The sequence below is a fragment of the Physeter macrocephalus genome, chromosome 16 (genome assembly GCF_002837175.3).
Source record: "Physeter macrocephalus isolate SW-GA chromosome 16, ASM283717v5, whole genome shotgun sequence".
Lineage (NCBI taxonomy): Eukaryota > Metazoa > Chordata > Mammalia > Artiodactyla > Physeteridae > Physeter > Physeter macrocephalus.
Window position 1 is genome coordinate 55726689 of NC_041229.1, and position 19822 is coordinate 55746510.

The 19822-nt window shown below is 36.8% G+C and overlaps 1 protein-coding gene across 1 annotated transcript in view; it reads left to right on the forward strand.

Moving 5' to 3' along the window:
• The window catches only part of GDPD4 (glycerophosphodiester phosphodiesterase domain containing 4), a 135132-nt gene that overhangs the window by 97805 nt on the left and 17505 nt on the right, over nt 1–19822 (forward strand). The window contains exons 12-13 of the mRNA XM_024131598.1: nt 9506–9653; nt 19302–19384. Coding sequence (XP_023987366.1) covers nt 9506–9653; nt 19302–19384 — 231 coding nt within the window. The remainder of the gene's footprint in view (nt 1–9505; nt 9654–19301; nt 19385–19822) is intronic.

Here is a 19822-nt window from a genome sequence, read left to right on the forward strand (position 1 = left end):
ATTTTGGTACTGAAAATTTTTATTTTCCCTCTGATTCTTGGTCAGTCTTGCCAGGGGTTTATGAATTTTATTAACCATTTCAAAACACCAAATTTTGACTTTGTTAGCTTTATTCTGTTGCACATTTTCTTTCCTATTTCATTGACTGCTGTTATCTTTATTATTTTCTTTCTTCCATTTCCTTTAGGTTTAATTTGCTCTTCTTTTAGAAGCAGAAAATTAGGTGATTGATTCTAGATCTTCTTTTCTAATGTAAACATTTAAAGCTATAAATTTCCCTGCAAGCATTGCTTTAATTGCATTCCACAAATAATTTTGATATATTCTTATTATCCAATTTAAAATATTAAAAAAAATTTTTATTTCCCACTTGACTCATGGATTATTTAGAAACGTGTTGCTAACTTTTTTAAAATTTGAGGATTTTCCGTCTACTCTAGTGTTATTGACTTCTGATTTAAGGTCACTGTGACCAGAGAACAGCTCTATATGATTTCAATACTTTTTTTTTTCTTTTAAAATTTTTAATTTTATTGACACGCCTTTGAAAGGTTTGTTTTGGTATAAGGCAAAGCTGCCAATTTGAAATACAAACAGATGGACACAATGTGTATATCAGATGTTGGGAATAAAAATGGTTTATTGATTGAAATAATAGAGGCATTATTTTGATTTGTCTTGACATGAATGCTGATTTATAAATCTCCTCCCCATTGATTTCTTCTTGTAGTCCAGACACCTAGAAATGATAAAAAATCTCACCAAAGCTCACCTTGGTGCTAATCAAGAGTGCTCGATGAACATTATAAAACACTTGATTTCAATACTTTAAATGTATTTAAACTTGTCTTATAGACCACTGTGTTGTATATCTTGGTGAACTTCCCATGTCCACCTGAAAAAGGTGAGCTCTCTTCATTTGTTGGGTGTGATATTCTATAAATATCAATTAGTTTAAATTGGTTGATAGTCTTTTTAAGCATTTTATACTGCATTTCACCCCTGCTTTTTCTATTCAGTTAACACGAAACATTAGTTTGCAGATCAAACTCACACACATCAGAGAACTTACCTACTATTAAGTTTTATTATTAATTTCAAAGATACAGCAGTCTATCAAAAGGCTCAGACAAAGCAAGGAGAGGTCAGAGACATTGATTTCAACTTTGCAGATTTCTTTCTTTATTGGACACATACTCTGTGGCCCACAGTAATAGATACGGCCTCCAAGTGAGTGTTTGCAGGGTTATTTCACTTAAAAGGAGAGCATTTGAGTTACAGAACATCTGCATTTAATACTCCCAGGGAGTTGTATAGCTTATGTGACTTTCTCCAGGACGTATGCCTCATAAATCCACATTCTGTATTTATTTTAAAAATATATAATAAAGAAATACTCAACCAGAAACATCCTTTTAAAAAATGTTCTATACATAAGGCCTCTCTTCCTGGTAAATATTATTATTCTATTTAGAAAAGATGTAGGTATCATGTTGACAAAGAGATTAGACCATGTCTTCTTCCTTCTTTCTTCTGGGAGCAACCTCTTCAGTCAGAGAGAAATTAAGGCCTCCTTGTGCATCATCTGTCAGTTATGGAGAAGGGGGTGTAGTATCTCCAATTATGATTGTTGATTTGTATACTTCTCCCTTTAGCTCTGTTTGTTGCTGTTATTGTGATTGTTATGGTTGTTTGGCTTCTCATATTTTAAACTCTTTTATTAGGTGTATTTGCACTTTAGAATTGTTAGATCTTTTTGGTGAATCCACCCTTTCATTATGAAATGTCCATTTTCTCTGGTTATAATTCTTGTCTAAAAATTACTTTTATTAATATTGCCACACTTGCTTTCTTATAATTAGTATTTGTGTGATATTTCTTTTTGTGTCCTTTGTCTTTCAACTGCTTTGTGTCTTAAATATTATATTTAAGTACATCTCTTATAAACATCTCATAAAATATTATTGGTTCTTGCTTTTATATTTAGTAGGACAGTCTCTGCTTTTTCAATGGGAATGTTTGGCCCATTAATATTTAGTTTAATAATAATATACTTGGGTTTATATTACATCATACTATTTTTTTCTATTTGTCCTTTTTATTCTAGGTTGGTTATTTTGGTCATTCTTTTCTGCCTTTTAATTTTTTTTAGTTAATCAATTATTTTTTAGTATTCTATTCTATCTCCTCTACTGGCTTCTTACATTTTTAAATTATTTTTTACTGGTTGCTCTAGGAATTATAAAAAGTATCCTTATCTTATTACAATCCACCTTGAGTTAAATTATTCCATAATATAGAGTATAGAATATTAAAATATTAATTCCATTGCCTATCTGCTGCCCTTTGTGCTATTGTTGTTATAAATAATATTTTTGTTATAAACCTGAGTACATTTTTATTATATTTTTTAAAATTGTTTTTTAAATTAAACTTTTTATTTTGAGATAATTGCATATTAACCTGTAAGAAATAACACACAATGATTCTGTATACCTTTTACCGAGTTTACTCCAATGGTAAAACTTGCAAAACTGTAGTACAATATCAAAACCAAGGTATTGACATTGATGCAATCCACCAATCTTATTCAAATTTCCCCAGTTTTACTTATATTCATCTTGTGTGTGTTTGTATATATAGCTCTGTGCAGTTTTATCACACATGTAGGGTTGTATATCCAATGCCACAACCAAGACATAGACTAGTTTCATCACTGGAAGTATTCTTTTTGTTTCCCTTTGATAACTACACTCCCTTTACTTCCATCCACTTCCCCTCACCTCAGACCCTAGCTCTTCACAATCACTAATCTGTTCTCTACTTTTATTATTTTGTCATTTTGAGAATGTAATATAAATAGTATCATAGAGTATATAACCTGTTGTGATTGGCTTTTTTTCATTCAATATAATTCCCTTTGAGAGTTATCCAGGTTATTACGTATATAATAGTTTATCCTTTTTCATTGCTGAGTAGTATTCCATTGTGTGGAGGTACTGAAGTTTGTTTAATCATTCACCAACTTAAGGCTATCTGACTGTTTCTGTTTATGAGCTATTATAAATAAATCTGTTATGAACATTTGTGTACAGGTTTTCATGTGAACATAAGGTTTTTAAACTAAAAGTCTATAGTTTATTCAGATTTTAGTCATTTTTTAAAAATGTTTTAACTGTGGTAAAAATACATATAATATAAAATGTACTGTTTTAATCATTTGTAAGCATACAGTTCATTCATTCTAATATACATTCATTACATTGTGCAGCCATCTCTGCCATCAAGCTACCTAACTCTTTTCGTCTTGTAAGCTCAAATTCTATACTCATTAAACAATAACATCCCTACCAACTCCCCCACCCCCAGACCCTGGCAACCACCATTCTGTGTTCTTTCTCTGATTTTGACTTATATAAGTGGAATCATGTAGTATTTGTCTTTTTGCAACTGGTTTATTTCACTTAGCATAAAATCCTCTAGGTTCATCCATGTTAAATCTATCCATTGCAGAATTTCTTTCTTTTTTAAGGCTAAATAATATTCCATTGCATGTATACACCACAGTTTGCTTATTCATTCATCAGTTGATGAACACTTGAGTTGCTTCCACATTCTAGCTATAATGAATAATGCTGCTATGAACATGAGTGTACAAATATCTCTTCAAGATCCTTCTTCAATTGTTTTGGCAATATATCCATTAAGTGGACTTTCTGGATCATATGGTAATTCTATTTTTAATATTTTGAGGAACTGTCATACTGCTTTCCGTAACAGCTGTACCAACGGTACACAGGGTTTCCAATTTCTCTATATCCTCTGCACCCTTGTTGATTTCTGGGGTTTTTTTTCTTGATGTAGCTATCCTAATGGGTTAGTATTAGTTCTTCTTGAAACGTTTGGTGGAATTCAACAGTGAAGGCAATGGGTCCAGGACTTTTCTTTGTTGGAAGGTTTTTGGTTAATGATTCAATCTCCTTATTCATTGTATGTCTATTTGCATTTTCTAATTCTTTATGATTAAAAAGTAGGTTTTGTGTTTCTAGGAATTTGTTTCATCTAGGTTATCCAATTTGTTGGGATACAACTGTTCATAGTACTCTCTTATAATCCTTTATATTTCTGTAAAATTGGTAGTAATGTCCCCACTTTTATTTCTGCTTTCAGTAATTTGAGTTTCTCTTTTTATTAATAGTACATCTAGATAAAGGTTTATCAATTTTGTTGGTCTTTTTGAAGAACTAACCTTTGGGTTTATTGATTTTCTCTATTGGTTTTCTGTTTTCTGTTTCATTTATATCTGCTCTAATCTTTATTATTTTCTTTCTTTTGCTATGTTGGATCAATTTGTTCTTCTTTTTCTAGTTCCTTAAGTTACAAAGTTAGGATGCTGATTTGAGATCTTTCTTGTTTTTTAAATGTAAGCATGTATAACTATGAATTTACCCCCAGCACCACTTTTGCTGCATGCCATAAGTTTTGGTATGTTTTTTTTTTTTCTCATTTGTCTCCAGGTATTTTGTAATTTCCCTTGTGATTTCTTTTTTGATCCATTGGTAGTTTAAAAGTGTGTTAAGTTCCACGAATATGTGAATTTTCCAGTTTTCCTTATGTTATTGACTTCTAATTTCATCTTGTTGTGGTTGGAGGAGATACTTGTATGGTATCAATCTGTTTGAATCTATCGAGACTTAATTTGTTGCCTAACGTGGCCTATCTTGCAAAGTGTGCACTTGAGAAGAATGTGTATGTTGTTAGTCTTGGGCTGAGTTATGTATATGTCTGTTAGATATAGTTAGTCCTTGTGTTGATTAAGTACTCTATTTCCTTACTTACCTTTGGTGTGGTTGTTCTATCCATTGTTGAGAGTGGGATATTGAAATCTCTAATAATTATTGTACAGCTGTCTATTTCTCCCTTCAATTCTGTCAAATTTTGCTCTGTAAATTTTGCTGATCTGTCATTACGTGTGTAAATGTTTATAATTATTGTATCTTCTTGCTGTATTGAACCTCTTATTAATATATAATGTCCTTCTTTGTCTCTTAAAACCTTGATATAAAGCCTATTTTGTCTAATATCAGCATGGCCACCCCTACTCTTGTTGGTTACTATCTGCATGGGCTGTCTTTCCATCCTTTGCCTTGTAATCTATCTGTGTCTTTGAATATAAAGTGAGTCTCTTGTAGACATCATGAATTGAAACATATGTTTTATCTGTTCTGCCAGTCTCTGTCTTTTACTTAGAGAGTTTGACCCATTTATATTTAAAATAATTACTGACAAGGAGGGATTTTGTCACACTGTTACTTCTGTCATTTCTGTAAATATTTGTTATTTTGTTTCTGTCATCTGTTTTGTTTTTTTTTACTTTCTATATGCGTTATAACTTTTTTGTCCCTTTGGTTTCTGCATTACAATTTTCTTTGTTGTTTTGTTGACCTTTTATAGTGAAATGTTTAAATCCTTTTCTCATTTTTTGGAGGTGTATATTCTATATCTATTTTATTTGTGGTTACCATGGGAATTACATTTACTATACTAAAACTTTAACACTCTTATTTGAATTTATATAAGCTTAACTTCAATAATATGGAAAAACTCTGTTCCTTTACAGATCTATTCCTACCTTTTTGGGTTGTTAGCATCAGAAAATTAAATCTTTATACATTGTGTGCCCCAAAACATAAACTAGTAATTTAAAAAAATGCATTAGTCTCAAATTACATAGAAAACAACTTCTGGAGCTACAAACCAAATTTACAATAATACTAACTTTTAGACTAATAATTTTTTTTCTTTAGCTATATTAGTCTCTTAAATCATGTAGAAAATAAAAGGTACAGTTACAAACCAGAGTTACAATAATACTAGCTTTTATAATTGCCCATATATTTGCTTTTATTGAGATCTTTATTTCTTCATTCAGTTTTGAGTAACTGTCTAGTGTCCATTCATTTCACCTTGCAGGACTCCATTTAGTTTTTCTTGCAAGGTGAGTCTAGTGGCCATGAACTCCTTCAGCTTTAGTTCTTCTGGGACTATCTTAATTTGTTTCTCACTTCTGAATGACAGTTTTTCTGGATATAGGATCCTTCATTGACAGTATTTTAACACTTTGAATAGGTTGGTCCACTGCCTCTGGACTCCAAAGTTCTGATGAGAAATCTGCTGGTGATGTTGAGGATCCCTTGTATGAGACAAGTCGCTTCTCTCTTGATGCTTTCAGTATTCTCTCTATGGCTTTTGAAAGTCTGATTATAATGCGTCTCAGTGTGAGTCCCTTTGAATTCATCTTACTTGGAGTTTGTTGATCTTCTTGGATGTTTTCCTTCATGTCTTTGATCAAATTTGAGAAGTTTTAAGCCATTATTTCTTCAAATATTCTTTCTGTCCTGGTCTCTTTTCCTTTTGGGAATTGATCTGTTTGATGGTGTCCCATAGATATCTTAGGCTGTTCACTTTTCTTCAGTTTTTTTTCTTTCTGTTCTTCAGAATGGTTAACATCTATTGGCCTATCTTCAACTTCACCAATTCTTTCTTCTACCTTCTCAAATCTGCCTTTGGATCCTAATAATAAAATTTTCATTTCAGTTACTATACTGTTCAGTTCTAGAATTCTTTTTTTGGTTTCTTTTTTAGGATTTATGTTCTTTATTAATATTTAAATTTTGTTTATACATTTTTAAACTTTATCTACATCTTCCTTTAGTTCTTTGAGTATCTTTAAGATATTTGTTTCCAAGTCTTTGTCTAGCATATCTGCCAACAGCTCTTTTCTGGGAACAGTTTTTATCAATTTATTTTTTTTCCTTTGAATGGACCCTATTTTCTTGTTTCTTAGTATGCCTTGTGATTTTATTTTGTTGAAAAATGTATATTTCAATCTAATAATCTGGTAACTCTGGAAATCAGATTCTTCCCTTCCTCAAGGTATGCTGTATTTTTGTTATTTGTTTATTTGTTGTTGTTGGCTGTCTCTGTGCCAAGGATCAACCTGAGTTCTTCTCAAATCTCTTCTGTTCCTTTCCCTGCTCATACATGGTCACTTTCTAATTTTCCCCATATATAAAGTTGCTTTTGCATGTCCTAGTCTTTAATGTATGACTCCCAAAAAGGGAAAAAATAAAAGGTGGGGAGGAAAGAGTGCTGGCCCTTTTAACCCCTGGTAGTCACTTCAGTGGGAGTGGGAGGGGTTTGCAACAATGGGGGAAGGTACAAAAACCATGGCTTCCCTACTCCGTCTACAGCTCTGTGAATGGAAGCATCAATCAGTGATCAGAGCACAGATCCCTAATATATGAAGGATAGCATCCTTTTGGCTCACCTTGGTTCCTACAAGGTGTGTGCAGGCTGCTTCAGGAACATGGACACAGCTGCCTGCCATGGGGCTAGGGGCTGGTGTACTGTAACTGCTACCGTGCCAAGTGATGAAATCAACCAAAGTTAACTATAACTTACCATCCAGAACTCCCCTGGAAGTTGAAAGCCTTCAGTAGATTCCATAGTTACAAAATAGTTTTATTAGGCAGATTCTTTTAGTGCAGTTTTTGTCTAGGTGGGGAGAGAGATTCCTGGTGTTTCCTTCTCTGCCATCTTCCAAGAATCCTCTCCCGTGAAATAAGTGTTTTTATGAGATAAATCCCTAAGAATGCAGTTGCTGGGTTATGGTAATTACTTGTCTAGTTTTATGAGAAACTGCCAAACTTTTTTTGGGAAACTTTTATGTTCCTGCTAGCAATGTATAATGACCTAGAGCCTCTACATCCTTACCAATTTTTGGCATTGTCACTATTTATTATTGTAGCCATTCCAATAGGTGTGTAGTGATATCTCATTGTGGTTTTAATTTTCATTCTCTGATGGCTAATGATGTTGCCCATATTATCATGTGTTTATTTCCCAATGGTGTACCCTCTTCAGTGAAATGTCTCTTCATATCCTTTCTAACTGAATTGCTTGAATTTTTTTTATTATTGAATTTTGAGGGTTCTCTCTATATTATAGATACTAGTCCTCTGTTGTATATGTTGTTTGTAAATATTTTGTCCCAGTATGGCTGGTCTGTAGCATCCTCTTAACAGAGTCTCCCACAGAGCAGAATTTTAAAATTTTGATGAGGTCTAACTTGTCCATTTTACCTTTTATGGATCATGCTTTTAGTGTCAAGTCTAAGAGTTCTTTGTCTAGCTCTTAGATCTCAAAGATTTCTCCTATGTTTTAAACATATTCTTTCATCACTATTATGCAGTTTACAGCTTTCAGATCCTTCCTTGTTTTGTTAAGTTTATACCTAATTATTTAATTTTCTTTGGAGTGATTGCTAATAGTATTGTTTTAAATTTCAATTTCTATATGTTTATTAATATATAGAAATGTGGTTTTTGTGTGTTGGTTTCAAAAAGTATAAAAAGTAGGTTTTTAAAAACCATTTCCTTATTTCTATTTTTAAAATTTATCTTTAGGTGATCTGTAGAATTGTCTTAAAGACAATCTAAAATATTGGGTAACTAATGGCAAGCACTCCTGTAAAGGTGGTATGGTTATTTTTATTTTACAGTTTATACACTGAGCCTAAGAAATTGCCAAGTTAGTATGTGACAGAGCTGGGATTCAAACCCAGGCTTGTACAGAGCTTTTTTCAATATGCTATACCACCTCAGGGTTTAAAAAGTCTTTTGAAGGCACTTACATGGTGTATTTTCTGAGAAATTTAATCTCTGAAAATGACAGCTTGACTAGGTGTTCTTCTACTGTTTCTATAGATAGTGCACAAATATTTACTGACATATGAAGTTCTGACATTGGGAAGTGTTGTGTTCCATTCCCCCTACTCAATGCTTATAAAAATTCTTTATATTTGAAATTTAAATATTCACCAAATTGGTATTCATTTCTTCATTCCTTCCTTTAACTATTTCTGAAAGCAGGTATGCTAGGTACTGGATATACAGAGATGAGTAAGACACAGTCTCTGCTCTTAATTTGCTTACAGTCAAGTAAAGAAGACTGATAGGAAAGCAGATAAATAGAGTAGAGTGTGGTAAGTACTCTGATGGAAGTAAGTACATTTGCTACACAACAGTGTACTGGAGCTGGTGCATTTCAGCTTATGGGAGCAAATTGTGGGAGTATTTACACCATGGAAATTGGCAAATTCTACAGTTAGGGCTTTTCCTCCGTCGCCCTTTCCTTCCTCCCTCCCTCCCTCCCTCCCTCCCTCCCTCTCTCCCTCTTCTCCTTCCTTCCTTTCTTCCCTTCTCTTTCCCTTAGGAAGCCAGTTTACTAAAATACTGTTGGTACAGGAGCAAAGGTATTAAATCCAGTTCTTTATCTCACTGTAACATGAGCTCATTCTGCATGTCATATCATAAGTTGTCCTACTACCAACTACTTCTGGTGATTTAAGCAACAGCCTTTCACAAACACGGTGGCTGTTTCTCTTTTACATGATGAGAGTGAGATTAAGTCTAAATCTCCTGTGGGTTCTTTTTCTTCCCAGAGAATATAAAGCAGTTAACATCAACATCAACTTATACATTGTCAATGAACCTTGGCTTTTCTCATTGGCCTGGTGCTCCAGCATTCACTCAGTGACCACAGACAACATTCAGGTCCTAAATGAGATAAATCACCCTTACTTCTTCATGGTGAGCTGATGGTCCAGATTGTTCTTCCAACTCTGGTATAATAGGGGTCTCTGTCCCCCACCCCACCCCACCCCTACATTGCCCACTGTGCAGTCCCCAGGGAAGCTGCTTAAGAGCAGAGATTTATGTGACATTGGAAATGGCATTCCCCTTTCTCTCACCCAGATCCTTCTGTGATTTTCAGGGAAAAATTAATGTTGTTTTAATAATTGCTATTTATTGAATCCTCACACTGTGCCTTTCATGCATTATGTAATTTAACCCTCTGAGTTAACCACTAGGAGTATCCCCATGGGGGATCTGAAGTTTGTAGCTTCACATGATACAAGATTCAAAATGAGGTCTGACTCCAGAGTTTTGTTACTGCAGCCACACCTTCCTGTAGGCACAGCAACAATGACAGTGGCATGGGGTGTGGGGAGAAAATCAAGTGTACTTGATTCCAAAGCGAAAACTGTGTGTCCTGAGCAAAATGCTTTTGAAAAGGAGAGTGAGTGTCCAGCCACTGAGCTTGATTTCACCTTCTGTCCTGCTACTGCTTATGGCCAGAAGTGTGGGGACCTGAAGACCTGTGTTTTAATCCCAGCTAAATCCCACCACTTACTCTCTGTAGAGGGAACCCCAGCTAACCAGTTAACTGCTACAGAAGCTGTTTTTCAAATCAGTGTAGAGTATGTTGACTGAGTCAGACATCTATAACAGAAAACAGCTTAATTTCTCTCCACTGACTCTTTAAACTGCTCTGTGAACTAGATCTTTCCTTGCCCTTGAATGAGGTCTCACTCAGATCCCATAGCTTTTCTAGTCACTCTTAGATAATTTCTTAAAGTACAGTTTAGTCACCAAAAAACCTCAGTTCAGCATCAACAGTCTAGTCCAGAGAATAACCCAGACTCTAAACAGCCTTGAAAATTAAAGCTTTTAAATGAGAGGCCTAAATATTTCTTGTTGCTTTCTCCATAACTCCAGGTTCACTGGCCCTTGTTTCTGTCTTGATCAGGGTCAGGAGCAGGAGAAAGGGGATCAAGGCCAAGGGCACAATCTCATAGGGCCAGTACTGCACTGAGGCCCTCTGGTGGCAGTGTAAAATTGCTTACCCCTTCTTTCTTGGTGGCTCGGTCAGTTTTCTGTAGATGACCCTCAAGGAAACCTTGGATGGCAGGTCCCTTGGCATAGGTAAAGCCTCTCCACTTGTCTGTCCCCATACTATCCCGCTTCATGTATGTACTATATACTTGTCTAACATTTTTGTTTTTTAAAATTGATTGCAGAGTAAACTTGTTCATTATATAAAATTCAATCATTATAAAAATCTATAAATTAGAAAGCAATACACTCCTCCATAATCCTATCCCCCCTAAATCAGTAATGTCTTAAAGTTGTCCCTTTGTATATATCAAATAAAACTTTATTAAGTAAAACTTTTCATTTTAATATTTTAATTCATAATATTTGAATTGATAATAAATTCATGTGATTCAAAATTCAAAGAGCATAAAAGAATGTAAGTAAAAAACTTCCTTCTATACCTGGCCTGGGCTTTTTTAAAGGACCCAAAGTCACTTTGTTCAGGGAGGTGGGGCCAGTATCCCAAGGGCTTTCCTAAGCAGCCCACACTCTGGATTAGAATATGCAGATTCAAATCTTAGCTCTACCACTTACTGTGTGAACTTGGAAATGTTATTTAACCTGTCTGGGCCTCAGACAGGTTATTTGTTTATTTGTAAATTGGGGATTAAAATACTACAATAGGGAAACCTTCAAGATGGTGGAGGAGTAAGACGTGGAGATTGCCTTCCTCCCCGCAAATACATCAGAAATCCATCTACATGTGGAACAACTCCTACAGAACACTTACTGAACGCTGGCAGAAGACCTCAGACTTCCCAAAAGGCAAGAAACTCCCCACGTACCTGGGTAGGGCAAAAGAAAAAAGAAAAAACAGTGACAAAAGAATAAGTACGGGACCTGCACCTCTGGGAGGGAGCTGTGAAGGAGGAAAAGCTTCCACACACTAGGAAGGCCCTTCGCTGGCGGAGGCTGCAGGTGTTGGAGGGGGGAAGCTTTGGAGTCACGGAGGAGAGTGCAGCAACAGGGGTTCGGACGGCAAAGCAGAGAGATTCCCGCACAGAGGATCGGTGCTGCCCAGCACTCACCAGCCTGAAAGGCTTGTCTATTCACCCGCTGGGGTGGGTGAGGGCTGGGAGCTGAGGCTCTGACTTCGGAGGTCAGATCCCAGGGAGAGGACTGGGGTTGGCTGTGTGAACACAGCCTGAAGGGGTCTAGTGCACCACAGCTAGCTGGGAGGGAGTCTGGGGAAAAGTCTGGAACTGTCTAAGAGGCAAGAGACCATTGTTTCGTGGTGCACGAGGAGAGGGTATTCACAGCACTGCCTAAACGAGCTCCAGAGACGGGTGTGAGCTGCTGCTATCAGCGCGGATACCAGAGACAGGCATGAAACGCTAAGGCTGCTGCTGCTGGAGCCACCAAGAAGCCTGTGGGCAAGCACAGGTCACTGTGCACACCTCCCCTCTCGGGAGCCTGTGCAGCCCCCCACTGCCAGGGTCCCGTGATCCAGGGACAACTTCCCCTGGAGAACACACGGCATGCCTCAGGCTGTTGCAACGTCATGCTGGCCTCTGCCACTGCAGGCTCGCCCCACATTCTGTAACCCTCTCTCCCCCGGGCCTGAGTGACCCAGAGCCCCCTAATCAGCTGCTACTTTAACCCTGTCCTGTCTGAGCGAAGAACAGATGCCCTCAGGTGACCTACATGCAGAGGCGGGGCCAAATTCAAAGCTGAACCCCAGGAGCTGTGTGGACAAAGTAGAGAAAGGGAAATTTCTCCCAGCAGTCTCAGGAGCAGCGGATTAAATCCACAATCAACTTGATGTACTCTGCATCTCTGGAATACCTGAATAGACAATGAATCATCCCAAAATTGAGGCAGTGGACTTTGGGAGCAACTGTAGACTTGGGGTTTGCTTTCTGCACCTAATTTGTTTCTGGTTTTATGTTTATCTTAGTTTAATATTTAGAGTTTATTATCATTGGAAGATTTGTTTATTGATTTGGTGCTCTCCTTTTTCAATGATATATATATTTTTTTTTCCTTTTTCTCTTTTTGTGAGTGTGTATGTGTATGCTTCTTTGTGTGATTTTGTCTGTATAGCTTTGCTTTTACCATTTGTCCTAGGGTTCTGTCTGTCCATTTGTGTGTGTGTCTGTGTCTGTGTTGTTTTTAGTGCATGTTATCATTAGTGGATTTGTTTTTTGGTTTGGTTGCTCTCTTCTTTCTTTCTTTCCTTTTCTTTTTTTTAATTTTTAATAATTTTTAAATTTTTTATTTTAATAACTTAATTTTATTCTTTCCTTCCTTCTTTCCTTCCCTCCTTCCTTCCCTCCTTCCTTCCTTCCTTCCTTTCCTGCCTCCCTTTTCTTCTGAGCCATGTGGCTGACAGGGTCTTGGTGCTCTGGCTGGGTGTCAGGCCTATGCATCTGAGGTGGGAGAGCCGAGTTGAGGACACTGGTCCACCAGAGACCTCCCGGCTCCACATAATATCAAATGGCGAAAGCTCTCCCAGAGATCTCCATCTCAACGCTAAGACCCAGCTCCACTCAACGACCAGCAAGCTACAGTGCTGGACACCCTATACCAAACAACTAGCAAGAGAGGAACACAACCCCACCCATTAGCACAGAGGCTGCCTAAAATCATAATACGGTCACAGACACCCCAAAACACACCACCAGACATGGTCCTACCCACCAGAAAAACAAGATCCAGCCTGATCCATCAGAACACAGGCACCAGTGCCCTCCACCAGGAAGCCTACACAACCCACTGAACCAACCTTACCAACTGGCAGCAGACACCATAAACAATGGGAACTACGAACCTGCAGCCTCCAAAAAGGAGACCCCAAACACAGTAAGTTAAGCAAAATGAGAAGACAGAGAAACACAGAGCAGATGAAAGAGCAAGGTAAAAACCCACTGAAACAAACAAATGAAGATGAAATAGGCAGTCTACCTAAAAATATATTCAGAGTAATGAAAGTAAACATGATCCAAAATCTTGGAAATAGAATGGAGAAAATACAAGAAACGTTTAACAAGGACCTAGGAGAGCTAGAGAGCAAACAAACAGTGATGAACAACACAATAAATGAAATTAAAAATTATCTAGAAGGAATCAGTAGCAGAATAACTGAGGCAAAAAACGGATAGGTGACCTGGAAGATAAAATAGTGGAAATAGCTACCGCAGAGCAGAATAAAGAAAAAGAATGAAAAGAATTGAGGAGAGTCTCAGAGACCTCTGGGACATTAAACGTACCAACATTCAAATTATAGGGGTCCCAGAAGAAGAAGAGTAAAATAAGGGACTGAGAAAATATTTGAAGAGATTATAGTTGAAAACTTCCTTAATATGGAAAAGGAAATAGTCAAGTCCAGGAAGTGCAGAGTTTCATAGAGGATAAATACAAGGAGAAACACACCAAGACACATATTAATCAAACTATCAAAAATTAAATGCAAAGAAAAAATAGTAAAAGCAGCAAGGGAAAAACAATGAATAACATACAAGGGAATCCCCATAAGGTTAACAGCTGATCTTTCAGCAGAAACTTTGCAAGCCAGAAGGGAGTGGAAGGACATATTTAAAGTGATGAAAGGGAAAAAACCTACAACCAAGATTACTCTACCCAGCAAGGACCTCATTTATATTCAGCAGAGAAATTAAAACCTTTACAGACAAGCAAAAGCTAAGAGAATCCAGCACCACCAAACCAGCTTTACAACAAATGCTAAAGGAACTTCTCTAGGCAGAAAACACAACAGAAGGAAGAGAACTTCAGTAACAAACCCAAAACAATTAAGAAAATGGTAATAAGAACATACATATCGATAACTACCTTAAATGTAAATGCATTAAATACTCCAACCAAAAGACATAGACTGGCTGAATGGATACAAAAACAAGACCCATATATATGCTGTCTACAAGAGACCCACTTCAGACCTAGGGACACATACAGAATGAAAGTGAGGGGATGGAAAAAGATATTTCATGCAAATGGAAATTTAAAAAAAGCTGAAGTAGCAGTTCTCATATCAGCCAAAGTAGACTTTAAAATAAAGAGTGTTACAAGAGACAAAGAAGGACACTACATAATGCTCAAGGGCTCAATCCAAGAAGGCGATATAACAATTGTAAATATTTATGCACCCAACATAGGAGCACTTCAATATATAAGGCAAATGCTAACAGCCATAAAAGGGGAAATCAACAGTAACACCATCATAGTAGGGGACTTTAACACCCCACTTTCACCAATGGACAGATGATCTAAAATGAAAATAAATAAGGAAACACAAGCTTTAAATGATACATTAAACAAGATGTACTTAATTGATATTTTTTGGACATTCCATCCAAAAAGAACAGAATACACTTTCTTCTCAAGTGCTCATGGAACATTCTCCAGGATAGATCATATCATGGGTAACAAATCAAGCCTTGGTAAATTTAAGAAAATTGAAATCATATCAAGTATCTTTTCGAATCACAACACTATGAGACTAGATATCAATTACACTAAAAAATATGTAAAAAATACAGACACGTGGAGGCTAAACAATACACTACAAATAACAAAGAGATCACTGAAGAAATCAAAGAGGAAATCCAAAAATACCTGGAAACAAATGACAATGAAAACACGATGACCCAAAATCTACGGGATGCAGCAAAAGCAGTTCTAAGAGGGAAGTTTATAGCAATACAATCCTACCTCAAGAAACAAGAAACATCTCAAATAAACAACCTAACCTTACACGTAAAGCAATTAGAGAAAGAAGAACAAAAAACCCCCAACGTTAGCAGAAGGAAAGAAATCAAAAAGATCAGATCAGAAATAAATGAAATAGGAATGAAGGAAACAATAGCAAAGATCAATAAAACTAAAAGCTGGTTCTTTGAGAATATAAACAAAATTGATAAATCATTAGCCAGACTCATCAAAAAAAAAAGGGAGAAGACTTAAATCAATAGAATTAGAAATGAAAAAGGAGAAGTAACAACTGACACTGCAGAAATACAAAGAATCATGAGAGATGACTACAAGCAACTCTATGCCAATAAAATGGACAACCTGGAAGAAATAGCCAAATTCTTAGAAAAGCACAACCTTCCGTGACTGAACCAGGAAGAAATAGAAGATATAAACAGACCAATCACAAGCACTGAAATTGAAACTGTGATTAAAAATCTTCCAGCCAGCAAAAGCCCAGGACCAGATGGCTTCACAGACGTATTCTATCAAACATTTAGAGAAGAGCTACAACCTATCATTCTCTAACTCTTCCAAAATATAGCAGAGGTAGTAACACTCCCAAACTCATTCTGCGAGGCCACCATCACCCTGATACCAAAACCAGACAAAGATGTCACACAAAAAAGAAAACTACAGGCCAATATCACTGATTAACATAGATGAAGAAATCCTCAACAAAATACTAGCAAACAGAATCTAACAACACATTAAAAGGATAATACACCATGATCAAGTGGGGTTTATCTCAGGAATGCAAGGATTCTTCAATATTCGCAAATTAATGTGATAAACCATATTAACAAATTGAAGGAGAAAAACCATATGATCATCTCAATAGAGCTGTTTAAGAAGAAGATGACTTAAGACGCCCAGTTGTTAATAGGGACCAGATAAACATTATTTCCTTCCCTTTTCCCTGAATATTCTACCTGGTCTTTGCTTAGAGTTCAAGCATAGTCGCTCATGCTAACTCTCAGATACCATTCCTCCCAGAGTCACAATTCACAGGAGAAAAACCAGCCAGAAATGAATCTTCTGGGCTTCAGGATTTAGTGAATTTGATTCAAAGTGCAGTAGTTTGGAAGCATTCACATCAAAACCAGCTTGTAGCTAGATCTCATCCAGATTTAGATTTAACACCAATGTTTGGGAAAATCTGTATCCTTCATAGGTAAGATAGTTTGTCGTGATATTGTCCCTTGGGTTTTAGTAAAAGAAGTCCAAATCAGAAAAGAAGAAGTAAAGCTGTCACTGTTTGCAGATGACAGGATACTATACATAGAGAATCCCAAAGATGCTACCTGAAAACTACTAGAGCTAAGCAATGATTTTGGTAAAGTAGCAGGATACAAAATTAATGCACAGATATCTCTTGCATTCCTATACACTGATGAAAAATCTGACAGGGAAATTAAGGAAACACTCCCATTTACCATTGCAACAAAAAGAATAAAATACCTAGGAATTAACCTACCTAAGGAGACAAAAGACCTGTATGCAGAAAATTATAAGACACTGATGAAAGAAATTAAAGATGCTACAAACAGGAGAGCTATGCCATGTTCTTGGATTGGAAGAATCAACATTGTGAAAATGACTATACTACCAAAAGCAAACTACAGATTCAATGCAATCCCTATCAAACTACCAATGGCATTTTTCACAGAAGTAGAACAAAAAATCTTAAAATTTGTATGGAGACACAAAAGACCCTGAATAGCCAAAGCAATCTTGAGAAAGAAAAATGGAGCTGGAGGAATCAGACACCCTGATTTCAGACTATACTACAAAGCTACAGTAATCAAGACAGTATGGTACTGGCACAAAAACAATTATAGATACATGGAACAGTATAGAAAGCCCAGAGATAAACCCACACATATATGGTCACCTTATCTTTGACAAAGGAGGCAAGAATATCCAATGGAGAAGAGACAGCCTCTTCAATAAGTGGTGCTGGGAAAACTGGACAGCCACATGTAAAATAATGAAATTAGAGCTCTTCCTAACACCATACACAAAAATAAACTCAAAATGGATTAAAGACATAAATAAGGCCAGATAGTATAAAACTCTTAGATGAAAACATAGGCAGACCACTCTATGACTTAAATCACAGCAAGATCCTTTTTGACCCACCTCCTAGAGAAAAGGAAATAAAAACAAAAGTAAAAAAGGGGACCTAATGAAACTTAAAAGCTTTTGCACAGCAAAGGAAACCATAAACAAGACGAAAAGACAACTCTCAGAATGGGAGAAAATAGTTGCAAATGAAGCAACTGACAAAGGATTAATCTCCAAAATTTATAAGTAACTGATGCAGCTCAATATTAAAACAACAAACAACCCAATCCAAAAATGGACAGAAAACCTAAATAGACATTTCTCCAAAGAAGATATACAGATTGCCAAGAAACACAAGAAAGGATGCTCAACATCACTAATCATTAGAGAAATGCAAATCAAAACTACAATGAGGTATCACCTCACACCAGTCAGAATGGCCATCACCAGAAAATCTACAAATAATAAATGCTAGAGAGGGTGTGGATAAAAGGGAACACACTTGAGGACATGGGGAGTGGGAAGGGTAAGCTGGGATGAAGTGAGAGAGTGGCATGGACATATACACACTTCCAAATCTAAAATAGATGGCTAGTAGGAAGCAGCCACACAGCACAGAGGGATCAGCTTGGAATTTTGTGACCACCTGGAGGAGTGGGATAGGGAGAGTGGGAGGGAGCTGCAAGAGGGAGGAGATATGGGGATATAGGTATTTGTCTAGCTGATTCACTTTGTTATACAGCAGAAACTAACACACCATTGTAAAGCAATTATATTCCAATAAAGATGTTTAAAAAAAATACTACAATAGAAGCAATTTTATTCAAAATAATCCTGTCTGCTTAGTGGTCTGTTAATTAAAAAATTTTAAATGGGGAATCATGAAATAAATGATATACAGTATATTAGCTTTTTACTACATTAAAAAAAAGTATCTAATACTTAGTGGCTTAAAACGAACAAATGTTTGTCACATTCTCTATGATGGCTGAGTGGTTTCTCTGTGCTCAGCCAGTTTGGCTGGACTAAGTGGTAGGATGGCCTCATTCATATGTCTATGGTCTTACCTGAGATGACTGTGGTCTCTCTTTGTTTGGTCAGTCATCCTTAAGGAACCCAGCTTGTGTATGTTCACCTGGTGGCATTGGGTTCTCAGCAGCAAGAGAGGTCAAGTCCCAATGCACATACCTTTTCAAGGATATAATTTCAATATATTTATCTGAAGCATGATGATTTAGGAGAGGATTCCTAAATGCTGGTTCACAGACTGGTTGCTTGCTCCTGGGAAGCTTGTTAAAAATACAGAAATTCGAATTCCTGAGTCTGTAGTGAGGCCCAGGAACCTGTATTACTAAAAGCTGCTCTGGTAGATTTGGATGCACAGCCAGGTTTGGGAAGCCATGCCATGAAAACATAGAACACTGGAAGTCAAGAAACTTGGGCTGTAGTCCTGGGTCCAGAATAGACTTGCTCTGTGACATTTCTGGGACTCCCTCAAACACCTATCTTGAGGGTCCAGGGAGAAGTGTGTGAAGTATTTTATCCTTTGTAGAGCCTTTGGCACATGTAAGGGGGGATTGTTAGGATAGCAGCAGGTACTCTCTGTGTTTGAGACCAACCCCATCATCAAGGTTGCTCTGCCTGGTCTGCCCCCTCTCCATCCCTGGCAGCCAAGCAAGGGACCTGGCCTACATGATCTAAAATCCCTTCTAGCTGTAAATCCTTTAACTGTTTTCTGTTTTGCAGACACCAAGTTACTATAAGTTCATGTGGATTCTCATGGATTGTGTTTCTGCAGTTTTCATTGTTGCCATATTTTATTTTCTTTGGTAAGCATATATTTGTAATTTTAAATGATTTTTTCCCCAAATAAAAATATAAATGGTCCTTATGGAAAGTTGAGAAAAAACAGTTACATTTTCCCTATAATTCTATATGGCGAATTCTCAGGGAGACAGGGTTTTATCATCTGAACCTCCCATTTCTTCTCATGCTGCTTGCAGCTCCTCACATCCCTTCTACCTTCTCAAAATGAGACCATATTCTAAGAATAAGGACTCTCAGTAAAGCTTAATCAAAGCGTGTTACTACTGTTTTGGTGTGGATCAGTTGGGAGAGGACAGGGGTTGAAGGTTGTTCAGAACAAGTGTCTCCATCTTCCCACCTTCCACAAAATTGGACATGCAGAGTGCTGTGTAAAAAGCAGGTTCACAAACTGGGGAGCTTGGATTTTAGTCGTGGCTTTGCCCTTAGTTTCTGGGTGACCC